Genomic DNA, 18,906 nt, shown 5'->3' on the forward strand with positions numbered 1-18,906 from the left:
TGGGGCAGCCTGTAGCCTAGTGGCTAAGGTACATGACCGTAGTCTAGTGGCTAAGGTACACGACTGGGGCAGCCTGTAGCCTAGTGGCTAAGGTACATGACTGGGGCAGCCTGTAGCCTAGTGGCTAAGGCACATGACTGGGGCAGCCTGTAGCCTAGTGGCTAAGATACATGACTGGGGCAGCCTGTAGCCTAGTGGCTAAGGTACATGACTGGGGCAGCCTGTAGCCTAGTGGCTAAGGTACATGACTGGGGCAGCCTGGAGCCTAGTGCCTGAGGTACATGACAGAGACCTGGACAGTTGGTGGTTGAATCCCCGGTGTAGCCACATTAAAAAACGCACAGCTGTTGGGCCCTTGAGCAAGGCCCTTCACCCCTCATTGCTCCAGGGAGCACTGACCCCTGCTTAGTCTCAATCAACTATAAGTCAACATTTAGCACCTGCTAAATGACAATTAATTCTTGTTTGTGCTTGGTTTGTTTGGTGTGCTCGGTGTGTTTGGTGTGTTTGGTGTGCTCGGTGTGCTCGGTGTGTTTGGTGTGTTTGGTGTGTTTGGTGTGTTTGGTGTGTTTGGTTTGTTTGGTTTGTTTGGTGTGTTTGGTGTGTTTGGTGTGTTTGGTGTGTTTGGTTATGTAGGTCCTGGGGTGCAGAGCTGACCTGCCGGGCCCCGGTCTGGGCTGCTGTCTCAGGTAGTGGACAACTGACAGCATCGTACGCAAGGACGTTCTGTCCACCGGGCCGGGGCCAGCAGGGTCCGACCCTCCTGAGGAGAAACACACGTTAACATCCTTCTTAGGGAAACAGAGGAGAAAGGGTAGCAGGTGGGGTCAGAGTTCAGGAGAAAAGGTGGAGGTGACAGAGGGCTCATTCCAAACACTTTTGTTTCTCAGTCTTGCTCTTTTCTACTCCTAGCTTCACCCGTCGGGGGAGGCAAGGAAAAGTGGCAAGAAAAATAAATGACGGGGAAATCGAGAAAGCGTGAATTAGGCAAATTAAATGTCCTCGCTCCTTCAAACGTCAGTTCGAAACAACGTCAGTTACAGACAGATGGGGAGAGGCGGCTCTACAGGTCAATCATTTATACGTCATGTTTTCTGAAAAAATACTGCACTGATGTTTTGTTGCTCAAGGGAAAGATTGGTATTCTTCTACTTCTCGTTCTTAGAAGGAAGATTTAAGGGGTTGGAATGTCCTAAAAAACCTTGATCGAGTTCTAGGTCAGGAGCAATGAAAGGAAAAATGTGGAGAAAAAAAAAAGCTTGGAATGGAGCCCAGTGTCTGCGATTGGGGGGGGGTCAGAGGTCAGCGGACCGGAGTCTGGGAGCAGGGGCGTGGCAGAGCGACTGGATGCAGGGTTATTGCGGGCGCAGCAGGAGAAGAAGTCTCTGATGTGGCAGGACAGCAGGGTCCTCCAGGATCCGTCTGTGTCCTGCAGCAGAACATCATGGATGAAGAGGGGCAGGACTGTCTGGCAGAAATCCGTCTTCACCTGTGAGTGTGTGTGTGTGTGTGTGTGTGTGTGTGTGTGTGTGAGTGTGTGAGTGTGTGTGTGTGTGTGTGCGCGTGTGTGTGCGTGTGTGTGTGAGAGTGTATGTGAACGTGCGTGTGTGTGTGAGTGTGAGTGAGAGTGTGTGTGTGTGTGTGTGTGTGAGTGTGAGAGTGTGTGTGAGTGTGTGTGTGTGTGAGTGTGTGAGTGTGTGTGTGTGTGTGTGAGAGTGTGTGTGTGTGTGTGTGAGAGTGTGTGTGTGTGTGTGTGTATGTGTGTGAGTGTGTGTGTGTGTGTGTGTGTGAGTGTGTGAACGTGCGTGTGTGTGAGTGTGTGTGAGTGCGTGTGCGTGTGTATGTGTGTGTGAGTGCGAGTGTGTGAGAGTGTGTGTGAACGTGCGCGTGTGTGTGTGTGTGTGTGTGTGTGTGTTTGAGAGGGGAAAGCGGAAGAACAACTTGAGAACCCAGCAATAAAGCAGCCAAAGAGCAGTCCTAATGTTGAACGACAAACACGCAGACCAAGTTCATTTGGTCATATGCATTCACTCAACACTGCAAAAAATGCAAACCTTGGATCAGCTTAAAAAAGTGGTCACATCTAAACATTTGAAATTGATTCAACACTTAATTTAATAGGTTCATTTCTTAGTTGAGTCAAATCATTTTTTTTCAAAGAAGAATTTGAGAGAATTTTAAAGTTTATCCAATGTTTCACTTTTTTCAGGGTACATTTTCAGGACAAGTAAGGCAGGGAGAGTGGGGGCCGTACCTGACACAGGAGCCTGAGTGGGGCCCTTACCTGAACAGGGGTCTGAGTGGGGCCCTTACCTGAACAGGGGTCTGAGTGGGGCCTTACCTGAACAGGGATCTGAGTGGGGCCCTTACCTGAACAGGGATCTGAGTGGGGCCCTTACCTGAACAGGGGTCTGAGTGGGGCCCTTACCTGAACAGGGGTCTGAGTGGGGCCCTTACCTGAACAGGGGTCTGAGTGGGGCCCTTACCTGAACAGGGATCTGAGTGGGGCCCTTACCTGAACAGGGGTCTGAGTGGGGCCCTTACCTGAACAGGGGTCTGAGTGGGGCCCTTACCTGAACAGGGATCTGAGTGGGGCCCTTACCTGAACAGGGGTCTGAGTGGGGCCCTTACCTGAACAGGGATCTGAGTGGGGCCCTTACCTGAACAGGGGTCTGAGTGGGGCCCTTACCTGAACAGGGGTCTGAGTGGGGCCCTTACCTGAACAGGGGTCTGAGTGGGGCCCTTACCTTGCACAGGGGCCGTGAGAGCAGCAGGGCTTCACTCTGCACCCCCCCGCTGTCTAGCAGCGCCATACACAGCCTCCTCAGCCAATCAGAGTGCTGCCCCTGCTGGGGGTCCCACAGAGCCAGGCTCTCCAGCTGCTCCCGGGAGTCCGGCCTGACCTCCGCTCTGACTTCCATCTACAGATGACAGAAACAACACCACACCTTTACCAAAGGTCAGACTCAAGGCATTGAAGAAATCAAGGGGGGGGGGGAACAGAAAGCATAACATGATAAATAATAGAGCAGTATGCTTAAGAAGGACGGACGGACGGATGGACAGACCTTCTTCTTGGCTGATCTGAAGGGGCTGAAGTACACCAGCATGGGGTCCTGACTGTCTTTGTATGCTGCCCAGAATTCCATCCCACACCGAGAGGCCAGGGTGTCCCTGAGGCACTGAGCAGCTGCCTGCCTCACCTTGATACTGGAACACAAACGGAAGAAATACATTTTGAACAATTATTTCATTATCTTATTAAACAACCTTTTATGCATTTAACCTTGAGTAGCAAGCAGAACAAGCAAATAGTCCACCAACCCCATGCAACGTCACCACTTCTTAGGTGGGGGGCAATAAGCCCACTTGAAGCCTGATGTTGGCAGTATGAATAGTTATGATAAGGTTTCAATGTGAGTCTCAGAGCGTGACCAGCGGTGTGAGTCTCAGAGCCTGACCAGCGGTGTGAGTCTCAGAGCCTGACCAGCGGTGTGAGTCTCAGAGCCTGACCAGTGGTGTGTGAGTCTCAGAGCCTGACCAGTGGTGTGTGAGTCTCAGAGCCTGACCAGTGGTGTGTGTCTCAGAGCCTGACCAGTGGTGTGTGAGTCTCAGAGCCTGACCAGTGGTGTGTGAGTCTCAGAGCCTGACCAGTGGTGTGTGAGTCTCAGAGCCTGACCAGTGGTGTGAGTCTCAGAGCCTGACCAGTGGTGTGTGAGTCTCAGAGCCTGACCAGTGGTGTGTGAGTCTCAGAGCCTGACCAGTGGTGTGTGAGTCTCAGAGCCTGACCAGTGGTGTGAGTCTCAGAGCCGTACCAGTGGTGTGTGAGTCTCAGAGCCTGACCAGTGGTGAGTCTCAGAGCCTGACCAGTGGTGTGTGAGTCTCAGAGCCTGACCAGTGGTGTGTGAGTCTCAGAGCCTGACCAGTGGTGTGTGAGTCTCAGAGCCTGACCAGTGGTGTGAGTCTCAGAGCCGTACCAGTGGTGTGTGAGTCTCAGAGCCTGACCAGTGGTGAGTGAGTCTCAGAGCCTGACCAGTGGTGAGTCTCAGAGCCTGACCAGTGGTGTGTGAGTCTCAGAGCCTGACCAGTGGTGTGAGTCTCAGAGCCGTACCAGTGGTGTGTGAGTCTCAGAGCCTGACCAGCGGTGTGAGTCTCAGAGCCTGACCAGTGGTTTGTGAGTCTCAGAGCCTGACCAGTGGTGTGTGAGCCTCAGAGCCTGACCAGTGGTGAGTCTCAGAGCCTGACCAGTGGTGTGTGTCTCAGAGCCGTACCAGTGGTGTGTGAGTCTCAGAGCCTGACCAGTGGTGAGTCTCAGAGCCTGACCAGTGGTGAGTCTCAGAGCCTGACCAGTGGTGTGTGTGTCTCAGAGCCGTACCAGTGGTGAGTCTCAGAGCCGTACCAGTGGTGTGTGAGTGCGCTGTTCATGCAGGTGAAGAGGGTAAAGGTCCACTGCAGCTCGATGTCCCCGAAGAGTTCGGCCGCGCGGGCGGTGACCCGATCCTTCCCATGGGGCAGTGCGATGGTGCAGAGGTCTATAGGACCCAGCTCCCCCAGGCAACTCCCCGCGGCCTCTGGGGGAAGACCACCACACCGTCCAGGGTTTAGCGGATGCAGTTTAATTCGCCCGTTCACCAGCCCATGGCCCACCCCCCATGCCTACCGAGGATATCGGCTCCTCCCGGGTGATTGGCTGCCAGCTTACACAGCTGCAGGAGACGCAGGACCAACCTCACCAACACACTGTCTGCGGGGCCTGCTACACACATTACATTACATTACATTACGTGGCATTTAGCAGACGCTCTTATCCAGAGCGACGTACAACAAAGTGCACACACACAGAGGAGAGAGTTACACACACACACACACACACACACACACACACACACTGTCTGCAGGGTCTGCTACACACAGAGGAGAGAGTTACACACACACACACACACACACTGTCTGCAGGGCCTGCTACACACAGAGGAGAGTTACACATACACACACATACACACACACACACTGTCTGCAGGGCCTGCTACACACACACACACACACACACACACACACACACACACACTGTCTGCAGGGCCTGCTACACACAGAGGAGAGTTACACATACACACACACACACTGTCTGCAGGGCCTGCTACACACACACACACACACACACACACTGTGTGCAGGGCCTGCTACACACAGAGGAGAGAGTTATACACACACACACACTGTCTGCAGGGCCTGCTACACACAGAGGAGTGTTACACATACACACACACACACTGTCTGCAGGGCCTGCTACACACACACACACACACACACTGTCTGCAGGGCCTGCTACACACAGAGGAGAGTTACACATACACACACACACACTGTCTGCAGGGCCTGCTACACACACACACACACACACACTGTCTGCAGGGCCTGCTACACACAGAGGAGTCACACACACACACACACACTGTCTGCAGGGCCTGCTACACACAGAGGAGTCACACACACACACACACACACACACACACTGTCTGCAGGGCCTGCTACACACAGAGGAGTCACACACACACACACACACACACACACACACTGTCTGCAGGGCCTGCTACACACAGAGGAGTTTCACTCCACTCACTCCACTCACACCACTCACACCACTCACACCACTCACACCACTCACCCCACTCACTCCACTCACTCCACTCACCCCACTCACCCCACTCACTCCACTCACCCCACTCACCCCACTCACTCCACTCACCCCACTCACACCACTCACTCCACTCACCCCACTCACACCACTCACTCCACTCACTCCACTCACCCCACTCACCCCACTCACTCCACTCACTCCACTCACACCACTCACTCCACTCACTCCACTCACTCCACTCACTCCACTCACTCACTCCACTCACTCCACTCACTCACTCCACTCACTCCACTCACTCCACTCACTCCACTCACTCACTCCACTCACTCCACTCACTCACTCCACTCACTCCACTCACCCCACTCACTCCACTCACTCCACTCACTCACTCACTCCACTCACTCCACTCACTCCACTCACTCCACTCACTCCACTCACGCGCACAGGCAGCCATACACAGAGACATGTGAGCATGACCACAGAAAAATACCCCCGCAGGCCCCACCCTGGCACTCCGTCAGCAGGCCGCTGATCTGCCCCCGGTGGGAGCGCAGTTGCCCCCGCAGGTCCTTCAGCCCCTCCAGCCGCGCCAGGGGCAGCGAGTCGCACCAACACACCGATAGGAAGTACTCAATCTCCTGCAAGGACACACACAGAGGACCCACAGGTCAATTTGCCACAAGGACACACACAGAGGACCATGGCGTGAAGGATGAATGTGCTGTATTTGAGCTGTTACCTGTGTGAGGGTGAACGTTACCTGTGTGAGGGTGAATGTTACCTGTGTGAGGGTGAACGTTACCTGTGTGAGGGTGAATGTTACCTGTGTGAGGGTGAATGTTACCTGTGTGAGGGTGAATGTTACCTGTCGGAGGGTGAACGCTCCTGTGCTGTATTTGAGTGCGTGTTGAGTTTCCCGCAGCTGTCTGAAGGCGGGGCGATTGGGGAGGGGCTCCAGCAGCTGGATGGCCCTCTTTAGGTGCTTGTTGTCGTGATTTTCAATAACCAGAAACTTCAGCAAACCGAGGACCTGCACTCTCACACAGTATACAATTCAGCACCGAGGACCTGCACTCTCACACAGTATACAATTCAGCACCGAGGACCTGCACTCTCACACAGTATAAAATTCAGCACACTGAGATTTGGTGTCATCAGAATGTTAGACTCTAGTCTTACCTGCTGGGAGACAGCTGGCTGGTCAGTCACCTGTGTGGTCAGAGTTCCAACAATGACCTGCAGGTGGCTCTCTAGAGCATCCTCGCAGAACAGTACAGCAGTCCGGCACACTGACTCAAGCAGGTCCAAGCACAACAAGAGGCTCCTGGTTGTAACTTCGTCTAACTGGGCCGGGCTAGTCAAAGACAAGAGAAGGGAGAGCAGCATTAGAATCTAAAGCATCTTACAGCACCAGCACCAAGCATCTGAACCTGAATCCACCCTCACAGCACCAAGCATCTTAACCAGAATCAACCCTCACAGCACCAAGCATCTTAACCAGAATCAACCCTCACAGCACCAAGCATCTTAGCCAGAACCATGGTTCCAGCCCTGGAACAGAATCTATATGTCCCCACGGAATCTTAGCTTCAATGTAAACACTGTGGAGTGACCCTTCCCCCCAGGGAGTACCCCCCCCCGTGCTAACCTGCCGTTGATGTGGTGGATGACAGTGTAGATGACGTCTCTCAGGACGAAGGCCCAGGCCCCGCCCAGCCCCTCCCGCACCTCCCGGAGCAGCAGACCCACAAACAGGTGGTACATGAGCAGAATGCGGTGCCTCTCGTACGCGTTCGACGTCTCCGCCGCCTTCTGGCAAACCGCCAGCAGGATCTTCTGGATGGAGATCTGACCCAAACACAGGGAGCGCTGTCACCCCATGCTTCAAACAGGCCTTTCCCACTTTGTTCAAAGGGCACCATGGATTCTTATTCGGGTGGTCAGTCTGTCATCTACCAATGTAAGTTTGGTGGCTCACATGATCAACCATTACAAAAGCAGAAGTCTCCATTTGCTTCAGGACCCAGATTTAACCTTAGCCATGAATTTGCAACCAAACACAATACTAAAGTTTACCATTAACAATTACATGGATGTAAACTGTAAACTGAGGAATGTACTTACACTTTACAATTTGTTAATATTAAAAAGCAATGCACAGGCCTAAGAGAGTGGGAAAATAATAATTTAACAGGCCAGTTAACAGGAAATAGCAGCTGAGTTTACACAGATGCCTGAGCGTCAAGATTTAATTTTATTGAACGCAAGGCCGACAAAGGCAGGGGGAGGTCTGCAGCATTTAGAAAAATGTGCATGAAAATGATGTTGACTTCAGGTGGTGTACTGGTGGTATCATGACTTTAAACGATCAGAAGGGGAGGGCGATCTAACACGCTGCACTTAATACATAAAATACATGGCCTAACCTACGCCAAAAACCAGTAACGCTTTGCTGATCTCATTTGGACTCATATGTTCTGCCTGTTGGTGTGGATGGCTCAGAAAATAGAGATAGAAACGGAGGTGAGTAGGCCAGGTTGAGGATAGGGGAAGAGACTCTTTGATTGTAAAAGGCTAAATAATCCTGCATAGTATGCCTTTAATGGATCACTATTAATGACTCTAAATGATGACAATGCAAGAAAAATAACTCACGACTCACCGGCGTTTTGGACAGGATGGTGACCAGAGACTTGCTGGTGCTGCTGTGACAGTTGTTGAGGTAGTCCAGAGTGGCTCTGATCACGAATGAACTGAAGTAGGGAGGGTTTGGGGCTGGGTCCAGTTCTCTGAAAAACACATTCCACATAGAAATCCAATTTGAGCAACACAAAACACACGTAGCCCTACCTGCTGACAGAGACCTGCTGACAGAGTCCTCGTGTGGCCAATCTTCAAACCATAAATCTTCTGACCTGCTTCTCACCCCATAAACCTGCACAGATCTGACCTGCTCCCTACCCCATAAACCTGCACAGATCTGACCTTCTCCTTACCCCATAAACCTGCTCCTTACCCCCATAAACCTGCACAGATCTGACCTGCTCCTTACCCCATAAACCTGCACAGATCTGACCTGCTCCTTACCCCATACACCTGCTCCTTACCCCATAAACCTGCACAGATCTCCGGGCCGCTCCTCCTGCCCGGTGCCTTCGTACAGCGTCAGCAGCAGCTCCACCACAATGTCCGCCAGGTTGCTGTGGATCAGGCTGTCGATTTGCTGAAGAAGGTCAGCAGATAAGAACCATCTCTTGTAGGCGGTGGTAGGTTTTGTTCCTTCGTTTCGTCTTCAATCAGGACTTGATACGGTAACACATCTCCAAACTTCAATCTCCAAACAAATCTCCCAAACAACAGTTAAGTCGACTCTTTAATCCTTGTTGTCAAGTTATCTACCACATGGAAACAGCCCTGTTGCTATCATATCAACATTGGAAAGATACGAGTGAAGTTTTTTTCCCTCGGAAGCATTTCACTTTGGCTCAGAAAATTGGAAGTGTGTTCCCACATCAGGTATGATTAAATAAAAAAAAGACTGAAAGAAATCTAACGTCTATCGTCATACCGCAATGGCTATATCGGACCCAACCGATCGGACCCATCTCCCTCACCTGCTTGCCCAGACAGCTGCTGTCCTTCAGCAGGTCGTAGACGCGGTGGGCCTTCTCCCTCTGCTGGGCCTCCTGCACGTCCTGCCCGGACAGGGCGAAGTACGGCAGGATGTTGACGGTGATTTTGGGGAAGCAGTCGGCCAGCAGCTGCTTCCAGTCCCGCCCCAGCTCCGCCCCCACGGCCTTCACCTGCTCAAAGTCGTCCAGGTACACCAGGTGAGGGATCAGGACGGGATAGGAGGACCTGCGGGAGGAGAGACGCATCCAAACGTGGGTTTTTCACATAGATCCAGTTATCAGAATGTTTCGTTTTGCTCTAGGAGTTTGTGAACTGATCTTCAAGCACAGATTTTGTCACAAACTACACAAAACACAGATTCAATGGGTGGCAATAACTAAATAAAGATACAAAATAATTCATAAATAAGAGAGGGCAACTGTCCCTAAAGATCCAAACCAAACCAAACACCTGTACACCTACTTATACATGTGATTATCTAATCAGCCAATTGTGTGGCAGCAGTGTAATTTTCCTAGTTCTGGATGTGATGCTTTGATTTATGGTAGAACCTATGCACTTGTAAGTCGCTTTGGATTAAAAGCGTCTGCCAAATTACAAAAATGTAAATGTAAATGTAATGCTTACAATCATGTAGATATGGGTCAGGAGCTTCAGTTAATGTTCACATCAACTATCAGACTGGGGAAAAAATGTGATCTAAGTGACTTGGACCGTGGAATGATTGTTAGTGGTTGTGGTTTGAGTATCTCAGAAATTGCTGATCTCCTGGGATTTGGACATACATTCTCTAGAGTTTGCAAAGAATGGTGCAAAAAATAAAATAAAATAAATAAAAATAAAAATCCAGTGAGCAGTTCTGCAGACAGAAACAACTTGTCAATGAGACGTTCGAGGAGGATGGGCAAACTGGTCAAAGCTGACAGGAAAGTGACAGTAAAGCAAATAGCCAAACATTACAACACAGTGGATAGGCTACAGCAGTAGAAGTCTAAAAGCAGTCTAATAAATAGCTAATAAAGTGCTCACTGAGTGTATATCTGCATGTGTATATTTTACAGGTGAGATACTGTACCTACCTGTAGAAGTCTTGCAGGGAGGTGTGGTAGAGAAGGGTGTAGGGAAACAGGTGAGATACTGTACATACCTGTAGAAGTCTTGCAGGGAGGTGTGGTAGAGCAGGGTGTAGGGAAACAGGTGAGACACTGTACGTACCTGTAGAAGTCCTGCAGGGAGGTGTGGTAGAGCAGGGTGTAGGGAAACGTGTCGAGGCTGTACTGGCGGAGCCACTCTGTCACCAGGTAATGCAGGTGAGAGTTCACAAAGCTCTCCCCACTGCGATAGCTCAGCGCTTTCGAGACCGTCTCCAGAACCTGCCGGAAGCCAAGTCACACTTACAGCAGGCCAACGAGCTCAACAGTCACAACACGATTTTTACTACAACAAACTGGCAAACACCACCGTAAAGAAAGAAAGAAAGAAAGAAAGAAGGAAAGAAATAAGCAAGCAAATAAACACATACATAAAACCCAGACAAATATCTACACACCAGTTATAACTGTGCAAGTACATGTGACATAACCTAAATAAAATACTGAGAACAGTACATGTCAAACACAGGTTTAATCAGACAGCTCGAGGCCCAACGTGATGCGGTTAGTGAGGTTAGAGGACAGAGGTCAGAGGTCAGAGGTCAGAGGTTAGAGGAGCCGGGTCCTGGAGCTTCACTCCCCTTCTTGACGAGCCGCTCGTGGATGCTGTTCTCCCGGTGGGCCTGGAAGAGGGCGAACAGAGCCTGCTTCTCACACACGGGGCTGCAGCACAGCACCCCCGCCAGGGTCTTCAGCAGAGCCGCCTGCCGGTTACACAGCTCATCCTGCTGCTCCTCCTGCACACAGCCCTTCTGCAGCACACACACACACACACCTTCTTCATCATCATCACCATCATCATCACACACACACACACACACACCTTCATCATCATCATCACCATCATCATCACACACACACACACACACACACACACACACCTTCATCACACACACACACCATCATCATCATCACATACACACACACACACACCTTCATCATCATCATCACACACACACACACACACACACATACACACACACCTTCATCACACACACACCTGCATCATCATCATTATCATCATCACATACACACACACACCATCATCATCATCACCATCATCATCACACACACACACACACACCTTCATCACACACACAAGCCAAATGCCATTAATGTAATGTGAAACAAAGACACACATACACCTTCATCATCATCACACACATTCATCATCATCATCATCATCTCTCACACACACAGACCTTCATCACACACCCATACAAACAAACACACACACACACACACACACACACACACACACACACACACACCTTCATCATCATCATCATCACACACACACCTTCATCACACACACCTTCATCAGTGCACACACACCTTCATCAACATACACACACACACACACACCTTCATCAGCGCACACACACCTTCATCATCACCTGGGTCTGTGCAGGTCTTACCTGGAGCGTCATGCCCCTCTGGGCCTCCAGGTAGACGCTCTCGAAAGCGTCCTGCTGCTGCTTCAGTGGGAGCATCCTCCTCCTCACTGAGCCATCAGGAGTCCCCTGCAGGAAGAGTCTGCAGGGCGAGGGGCCACACTAACACGCTCACATCCAGGCTCCAATGGGCAAAACACGCTAGCATTCAGACTGCAACAGGCTAAAACACGCTAACATTCAGACTGCAACAGGCTAAAACACACGAACATTCAGACTGCAACAGGCCAAAACACGCTAACATTCAGACTGCAACAGGCCAAAACACGCTAACATTCAGACTGCAACAGGCCAAAACACGCTAGCATTCAGACTGCAACAGGCTAAAACACGCTAACATTCAGACTGCAACAGGCTAAAACACACGAACATTCAGACTGCAACAGGCCAAAACACGCTAACATTCAGACTGCAACAGGCCAAAACACGCTAACATTCAGACTGCAACAGGCCAAAACACGCTAACATTCAGACTGCAACAGGCCAAAACACGCTAACATTCAGACTGCAACAGGCCAAAACACGCTAACATTCAGACTGCAACAGGCCAAAACACGCTAACATTCAGACTGCAACAGGCCAAAACACGCTAACATTCAGACTGCAACAGGCCAAAACACGCTAACATTCAGACTGCAACAGGCCAAAACACGCTAACATTCAGACTGCAACAGGCCAAAACACGCTAACATTCAGACTGCAACAGGCCAAAACACGCTAACATTCAGACTGCAACAGGCCAAAACACGCTAACATTCAGACTGCAGCAGGCCAAAACACGCTAACATCCAGGGTCCAACAGGCCAAAACACGCTAACATCCAGGGTCCAACAGGCCAAAACATGCTAACATCCAGGGTCCAACAGGCCAAAACATGCTAACATCCAGGGTCCAACAGGCCAAAACATGCTAACATCCAGGGTCCAACAGGCCAAAACATGCTAACATGCAGATATAAGCTAACATGCAGATATAGCTGCGATGAGCTGAACTGGCACAATGAGTGTAACAGTGTAACAAACAGCGATGGAAAATTTGAGCTTGCTAAAAAAGTTATGAGGTTGACCGAATCTTCAACTATAAGGGGAGGTTATGTGTATTCTAGCCTTTCCACATGAATAAACAAGAAATCACAATTTGAAGTAAATATTCATGCATAAAATCAGGGTGGATCATTCATTTACACACACTGTGTACTGGGTGAGCTGCAGAGCTACAGCCCTCCGCCAGCGGGGGACATTGGGTGAAGAGTAACGCTCGTTTTTTGGGGTCCCTTGGATGACAGCTAGAGTTGGGAGTGAGGCCCAGGTGTACCCACCTGTCGATCGTCATGGCAGCAAGCGAGCGGACGTGGTGGTGGGCGTCGGCCAGGTAGGTGGGCAGGATGACGGACACAGGAAGCTCACCTTCCCTCAGCGTCAGGACCGCCCATGTACAGCAGGGATCGGCCTATCAGGAGGGGTGGGGAGACAGGGCGGCGAATCAGGGCCAAAACCCACCAGGGCCTATACCAGACCTAGTGCACAGCCGTGTTTTACGTCAAATATCTTTGTTATATCAACACAGTTGAGCTACAGTACCAAATCAGTTGCTGTGTATACTGTATATGCATTACTGTGCTTAAGTGCTTTGGAACGCTAGGTTTTTTTATTTAAATTTGGTCTCAGATATTTTTTCATATGTATTTTTGTTGGTTTCTGCATTTGTGTGTTAGTGCAAAAGAGCAAATTTGAGATTTCCATTCATTTTCCCCCAAAAAAATAATGTTTTAGAAATTTTTCAGATAGAAAATGGATCAAAGGCTGTCTGGGATTACCTGGAGAGCCAGAAGAACTGTGGTACAACCTACCATCTGATGTTCTTTATAGTACATTTTATGACATTTAAAACCGTTCATTTCATTATTTTTGGAAGAATCTATCGGACATGTGCCACAGACTTGTGCAGTCTGCGGGGCTCCAGCAGACTCACCTCCAGCAGGACCACCAGACACCTGACCAGAGCCACTCTCACAGACGCCGTGCTTTTGCTGGTCCTGGAAAGAATGCTGAGGGGAAAACAAGACCAAAGATTCAAAAACTATTTAAAGAGTTAAAACTATTCACAGGTCAAAATAAAACTTCACTCACTACAATCACTACAAATGTGCCTCACGGTGTCGATTCTGATCCATCAAAACTATGGCAAGGGACCTCACTTCTCAATTTTGATGCCTACATACTGGTTTCTAAGTCTGGTGGTTTATTACCTACAGTACGACTGTGAGTGTGGCTCCTGCAACACGTATACAATGTATAACGTAATCTTATCAAGTTGAAGACTGAAGAGACATACAGTATGAGTGTCAGGGACCTCAAGTCCACCCGGCTGGTTTCCGGGGCCTGTTACTGGCTGAAGGGCAAATCTGCAGGCTCTGTGGCCCTCCATGACTGGAGAGGGGGCGGGACAGGCCCTGTACGCACCAGAAGCCCGAGACGACCTTCAGCAGCGTCCCCTGGACGTCCCTCAGGTCGTCGGCCGGGTTCTGGTTGTGGGCGCGGCCCAGGCAGCGGGCGCAGGGGAGCAGGCCCAGCAGCAGGGCGGCACAGACCTCCTGGTCTTGACGGTACATGGAGCACAGATCCCTGTCAACATTAACCACAGTGACACTCAGCGGCGCCAGGTACAAGGGTCCCTGGGAAATGTAGTCTTTTACACAAAACGGATGTGCAACTTCTCGTGTTCACAAAAGGTAATGTTGAAAATATTGTTTCACACAAGGGTATAGATTATTCATACAATGATGTGTGAGAAATGGTCCATGGGAAATACAGTCAATCAACTAGTAGTTTTAATTTTCACAGATGGTTTAAAAGTCACAGGATTGGACTTAGATTTAACAGCCATTTTCTACTTCTCCCCTGGGTGGGGCCCAAAGGAGGTTTCACTGTAGCTCGTAAAGGGAAATAGTGGCTGGTGAAAATCTGAATCATAACTGCATAACTGCAGCTGAGTGATACAGAGGGGCTGAGTGCAGTTCCAGAGGCACTGGGGCTGACTCTAGTGACAGTCTGCACACAGCGGCCCTTACGCCAGTGGAGCCAGGAGGGACTCAAAATCTTCAGCTGCCAAAACCGTGTCCTCAGCAGGGAGCTGCCTCAGCAGGGTCAGGTACTGGAGAGGGAGAAATAACCAGAAATAACCCGATCATTCAGGTAACATCAGCAGTCGAGCACTTAATCAATCCCATTTAAACTGAGTGAACTGCCATTGTTTATCACAGGTCAGACTACAAATGCTTGTTTTATTTAAAGACAAGCTGAACTGAAGTTAGAGCAGAATTAGCTAGCCTGGAAATATTTGAAGGTCGGGGAGTCGAACTGACTGACGTCAAATGAGGGTGCGTGCAGCTGGATATCGACTGGTTTTCCAGGAAGTGAAAGGAAAATAATTTTTAAGCATAATTCCAGAACTGCAGAAGTGGAACCCCAATGTTCAATAACTAAGGATTCGAATGAATTAACACTGCACATTTGTTCCTTCGGGTTCCTTAATGCATTCAAATCAGCACTGCTGTGCTTTTCTTAGCGTGCTAGATGAATACTCCCTGTCACACAGTGCTGAGTGCGTGCTCACCATATGGAGGTGCAGCGGCTTGGTGCAGTCGATCTGGCTGATGAGCTGGAGGAGTTTTCTCCGGACCTCCGCCGGGCGGAAGGACAGCCCGTGGATAAACTCAGAGCAGGCACACTGACACAGGAACTCCAGCACTGTCAGGAACGCCGTGTCCTGATTGGCCAGGAGCTCCATGGCGAGCATGCTCCGTACCCCTACAGAGGTCAGGGCAGATGACACGTATCTCCCAAACAACCACCACACGTATCTGACAGCATACTAGTAATGCAATTAGGATAATCACTTTTTCAACACACATCACCATCAATTAAATTTGTAAGACTGGTGCCAAATCATGGAAAGTGATTGCGAAAACCTTCATCAGCCCTAAAAAACACATTCATAAGTGCGAAAAGAACATTCAAAAACATGTCTCATGGATGTTACAAAATGTAGTTTCACATTCTCTATGTAATGCTAGTAATTTGACATTATGGGCCAGATTTAGGTATAACTCGCAGCACAAAAAGCGGCCTGAAAAGGATATGTTGGTGCCCGAAGACTACAGCTCATTACACAATCAGCGAATGGGACTGCCTACGAACTGCATTTTGCGTAGAGGCAGGTCTCAAACAGCGCAGTTAAAACACCGTTCAGTGATTGGATACTCATTGCCTGTGGCGTTATCCATGCATCCACTGCCACGTAGCATATCGAGCACAGACAAAAAGTGTCATTATTTGGATTGCTTATTATGTTTATTTTCTGTGATTGTTTTGGAGGATAACTAATACAAACAAACACACAACCGTGTTTTTATTATTTTAGCAATGCCAATTGAGCATGCTCTGCTTCTAACAACGTTCTCTTCAAGGCAAAAAGCATGTCTTTCCGCGATGGAAAAAGTTATTAAAACCAGCATATCAATGGATTCAACCTTCTTTTTCCATCCGAATGTTTCACAAATGTTCTGGAAAAAGTCAGCAAAAGCAAATCAGTGTCCATCAACTGCTGTTTTACAAGTGTTTTTTGGCTTTCTGGATTGGAAGCATGTGACTTAACAGACTCAGAAAAATTAAGTTTCCATCACCCTTTTTCGCATTATAGTTATCAATACGGCAACTCTCCCACCTCAGTCAAGCATAAAACCTTTTTTTTGATATTTCAGTGTTTTTCTAATTTCAGGCATTTCAGGAGGTCTTCTTATGCGCAAATTCAGAATTTTCATAAAAGCGATGGATGGAAAGGGTCAACCCCACTCCAGAGGGGCGGGTACCGTACCTGCACCCCACACCTGAAGTAAAAAAAAATCACAAAAGAAAAAGGTTTTTACGCTTGGCTGAGATGGGTAAGTTGCCGGCTCGATAAAGAGAAGATATGAGAAGGGTGAGGGACCCGGCGGGACCGGTACCTGAGCCCCACTGGGCGTCGGCCTCGCTGCCCTGCCGCCCGTCTGCGTCCGAGCCACTGCACCCCTCCCCCCCGTCCTCATCGTCGAACAGATCCACCTGCTCCTGCCGCTCGCCCTGCGTCGGCCGCTCGCCCTGCGTCGGCCGCTCCTCCCAGTCCTCGTGCCTGGGCCCGGCCTCAGACACCGCCCCGCCCGGCTTGCAGGAGTTGGTCAGCTGGGAGAATAAACGCCGGATTCAGGCCGTTTCATTGGACCTGGACCCCCGCGCTCCACCGACTTGGAATTAAGACTGATTGGTTGGTGCGTAAACCCAATTCTCAAACTTCAATGACAAAAACGTTTGGTCCACACTAAAGAAAACATAGTCCCCACTCCCTTCCAAAGGTATTGGAACAGCAAAGCCAATTCCTTTGTTTTTGATTACACTGAAAAGATGAACAAGAGTTCAGAATTTCGGCTTTTATTTCCTGGTATTTCCACCTAGATGTGGAACATAGAAACTTTGGCATCAGACCACCCGATGTTTAGGTGAGCAAAAGTATTGGAACAGATAGTATTTTAAGTAAATAACACTTAATATCTGGTAGCATATCCCTTGGTTGAAATAACTGCATCAACCCTACGACCCATTGACATCACCAAACTGTTGCATTCTTCTTTTGCGATGCTTTTCCAGGCTTTTACTGCAGCCTCTTTCAGTTGTTGTTTGTTCCAGGGGTTTTTATAATCAATAACGATTAGTGAGCCCACTCCAGAAGCAGCCATGCAAGCCCAAGCCATGACACTTCCTCCACCGTGCTTCACAGATGAGCTTGTATGTTTTGGATCATGAGCAGATCCCTACTTTCTCCACACTTGGCCATTCCATTACTTTGGTAGAGGTTAAACTTTGTCTCATCAGTCCATAAAACGGCCCAGAACGTCCGTGGTTCATCTCTGTACTTCTTTGTACTCTGAAAATTGTAATCTCTCCTTCCAATTCTTACAACTGATGAGTGGTTTGCATCTTCTGGTATAGCCTCTACGTCTTCTTTGGACAGTTGATTGAGGTACCTTCAACCCTGCCCTGTGGAGATCTTCACAGCTCCCACAATGTTGTTTTCATCAACTGCCTCTTTTCTAAGCTTTAAAATGGCTTGCTTTTCTCCCAAAGACAGCATTCTTGTCTTCATGTTGGTTTATCTTTTCTAACACAAATGCAGTCTTCACAGGCAAAACCCAAGGCTAAAACCAAGAGTAGACATTCAGAACTATTTATTGTTTAACCAATCAATCTAACAGGACACATCTGGGAAACAATAAACACCTGCCAGTCACCTGTTCCAATCCTTTTGCTCACCTACAAATTGGGTGGTCCGATACAAAAGGTGATATGTTCCAAGTTGTTTAACAAAATCTAGATAAAAATACCAGGAAATAAAACCTGAAATTCGGATCGGTCATATCATGTACATCTTTTGACCTCAAACTCAATTGTCTTCAGTGTATAGCAAAAACAAATGAATTGACCATGCTGGTCCAATACCTCTGGAGGGACTGTATCATTAAAAGTTTCATTTTGTGAACGTTTATAAAACTTTACATGATTTCCCACTTTGAAAATAAAATGAAAAAACAAAAATTAGCAGTACCAGTAACCATAGTTGCGTTTTAATTAGCATTTTTACACCTGATTTACTGCCCACTCACCATCACTTTGCAGATTTCTGACAGTTCGTTCAACAGCCTGGATGGCAGGACTTTGAGGAAGAGGTTGGAGGCAGTACGACTCATGGTGTCCTGCGGGAGAGAAGTAGAGCAGTGCATAACTCCCCGATTAGGATGCCTAACTCCCCTGTTAGGGTGTGTAACTCCCCCGTTATGAAGCCTAACTCCCCCGTTAGGATATGTAACTCCCCTGTTATGAAGCGTAACTCCCCCGTTAGGGTGTGTAACTCCCCCGTTATGAAGCCTAACTCCCCCGTTAGGATATGTAACTCCCCCGTTAGGATGTGTAACTCCCCCGTTAGGATGTGTAACTCCCCT

At 49.1% G+C, this 18,906-nt stretch overlaps 1 protein-coding gene and 1 pseudogene across 7 annotated transcripts in view; both read right to left on the reverse strand.

The window, feature by feature from the left end:
• Positions 1 to 18,906, reverse strand: part of LOC133107602 (uncharacterized) — a 980,437-nt pseudogene that overhangs the window by 836,309 nt on the left and 125,222 nt on the right.
• The window catches only part of atm (ATM serine/threonine kinase), a 55,830-nt gene that overhangs the window by 21,244 nt on the left and 15,680 nt on the right, over positions 1 to 18,906 (reverse strand). For 2 of the 7 annotated variants that reach the window (XM_061216273.1, XM_061216272.1), the window contains exons 16-38: positions 18,571 to 18,660; positions 16,882 to 17,095; positions 15,492 to 15,685; positions 14,947 to 15,029; positions 14,339 to 14,500; positions 13,848 to 13,923; positions 13,195 to 13,325; positions 11,841 to 11,958; positions 11,003 to 11,174; positions 10,487 to 10,643; positions 9,253 to 9,496; positions 8,746 to 8,861; positions 8,301 to 8,427; positions 7,287 to 7,486; positions 6,818 to 6,992; positions 6,504 to 6,668; positions 6,144 to 6,276; positions 4,661 to 4,756; positions 4,400 to 4,571; positions 3,069 to 3,210; positions 2,748 to 2,921; positions 1,312 to 1,489; positions 658 to 763 (exon numbers count right to left, since the gene is read on the reverse strand). In XM_061216273.1, coding sequence (XP_061072257.1) covers positions 658 to 763; positions 1,312 to 1,489; positions 2,748 to 2,921; positions 3,069 to 3,210; positions 4,400 to 4,571; positions 4,661 to 4,756; positions 6,144 to 6,276; positions 6,504 to 6,668; positions 6,818 to 6,992; positions 7,287 to 7,486; positions 8,301 to 8,427; positions 8,746 to 8,861; positions 9,253 to 9,496; positions 10,487 to 10,643; positions 11,003 to 11,174; positions 11,841 to 11,958; positions 13,195 to 13,325; positions 13,848 to 13,923; positions 14,339 to 14,500; positions 14,947 to 15,029; positions 15,492 to 15,685; positions 16,882 to 17,095; positions 18,571 to 18,660 — 3,425 coding nt within the window. Of the gene's footprint in view, positions 1 to 657; positions 764 to 1,311; positions 1,490 to 2,747; positions 2,922 to 3,068; positions 3,211 to 4,375; positions 4,572 to 4,660; positions 4,757 to 6,128; positions 6,277 to 6,503; positions 6,669 to 6,817; positions 6,993 to 7,286; positions 7,487 to 8,300; positions 8,428 to 8,745; positions 8,862 to 9,252; positions 9,497 to 10,486; positions 10,644 to 11,002; positions 11,175 to 11,840; positions 11,959 to 13,194; positions 13,326 to 13,847; positions 13,924 to 14,338; positions 14,501 to 14,946; positions 15,030 to 15,491; positions 15,686 to 16,881; positions 17,096 to 18,570; positions 18,661 to 18,906 lie in introns of those variants that run through there. The other 5 variants (XM_061216270.1, XM_061216269.1, XM_061216271.1 and 2 more) reach the window with 5 other exon arrangements.

Source organism: Conger conger, chromosome 13, assembly GCF_963514075.1.
Source record: "Conger conger chromosome 13, fConCon1.1, whole genome shotgun sequence".
NCBI lineage: Eukaryota > Metazoa > Chordata > Actinopteri > Anguilliformes > Congridae > Conger > Conger conger.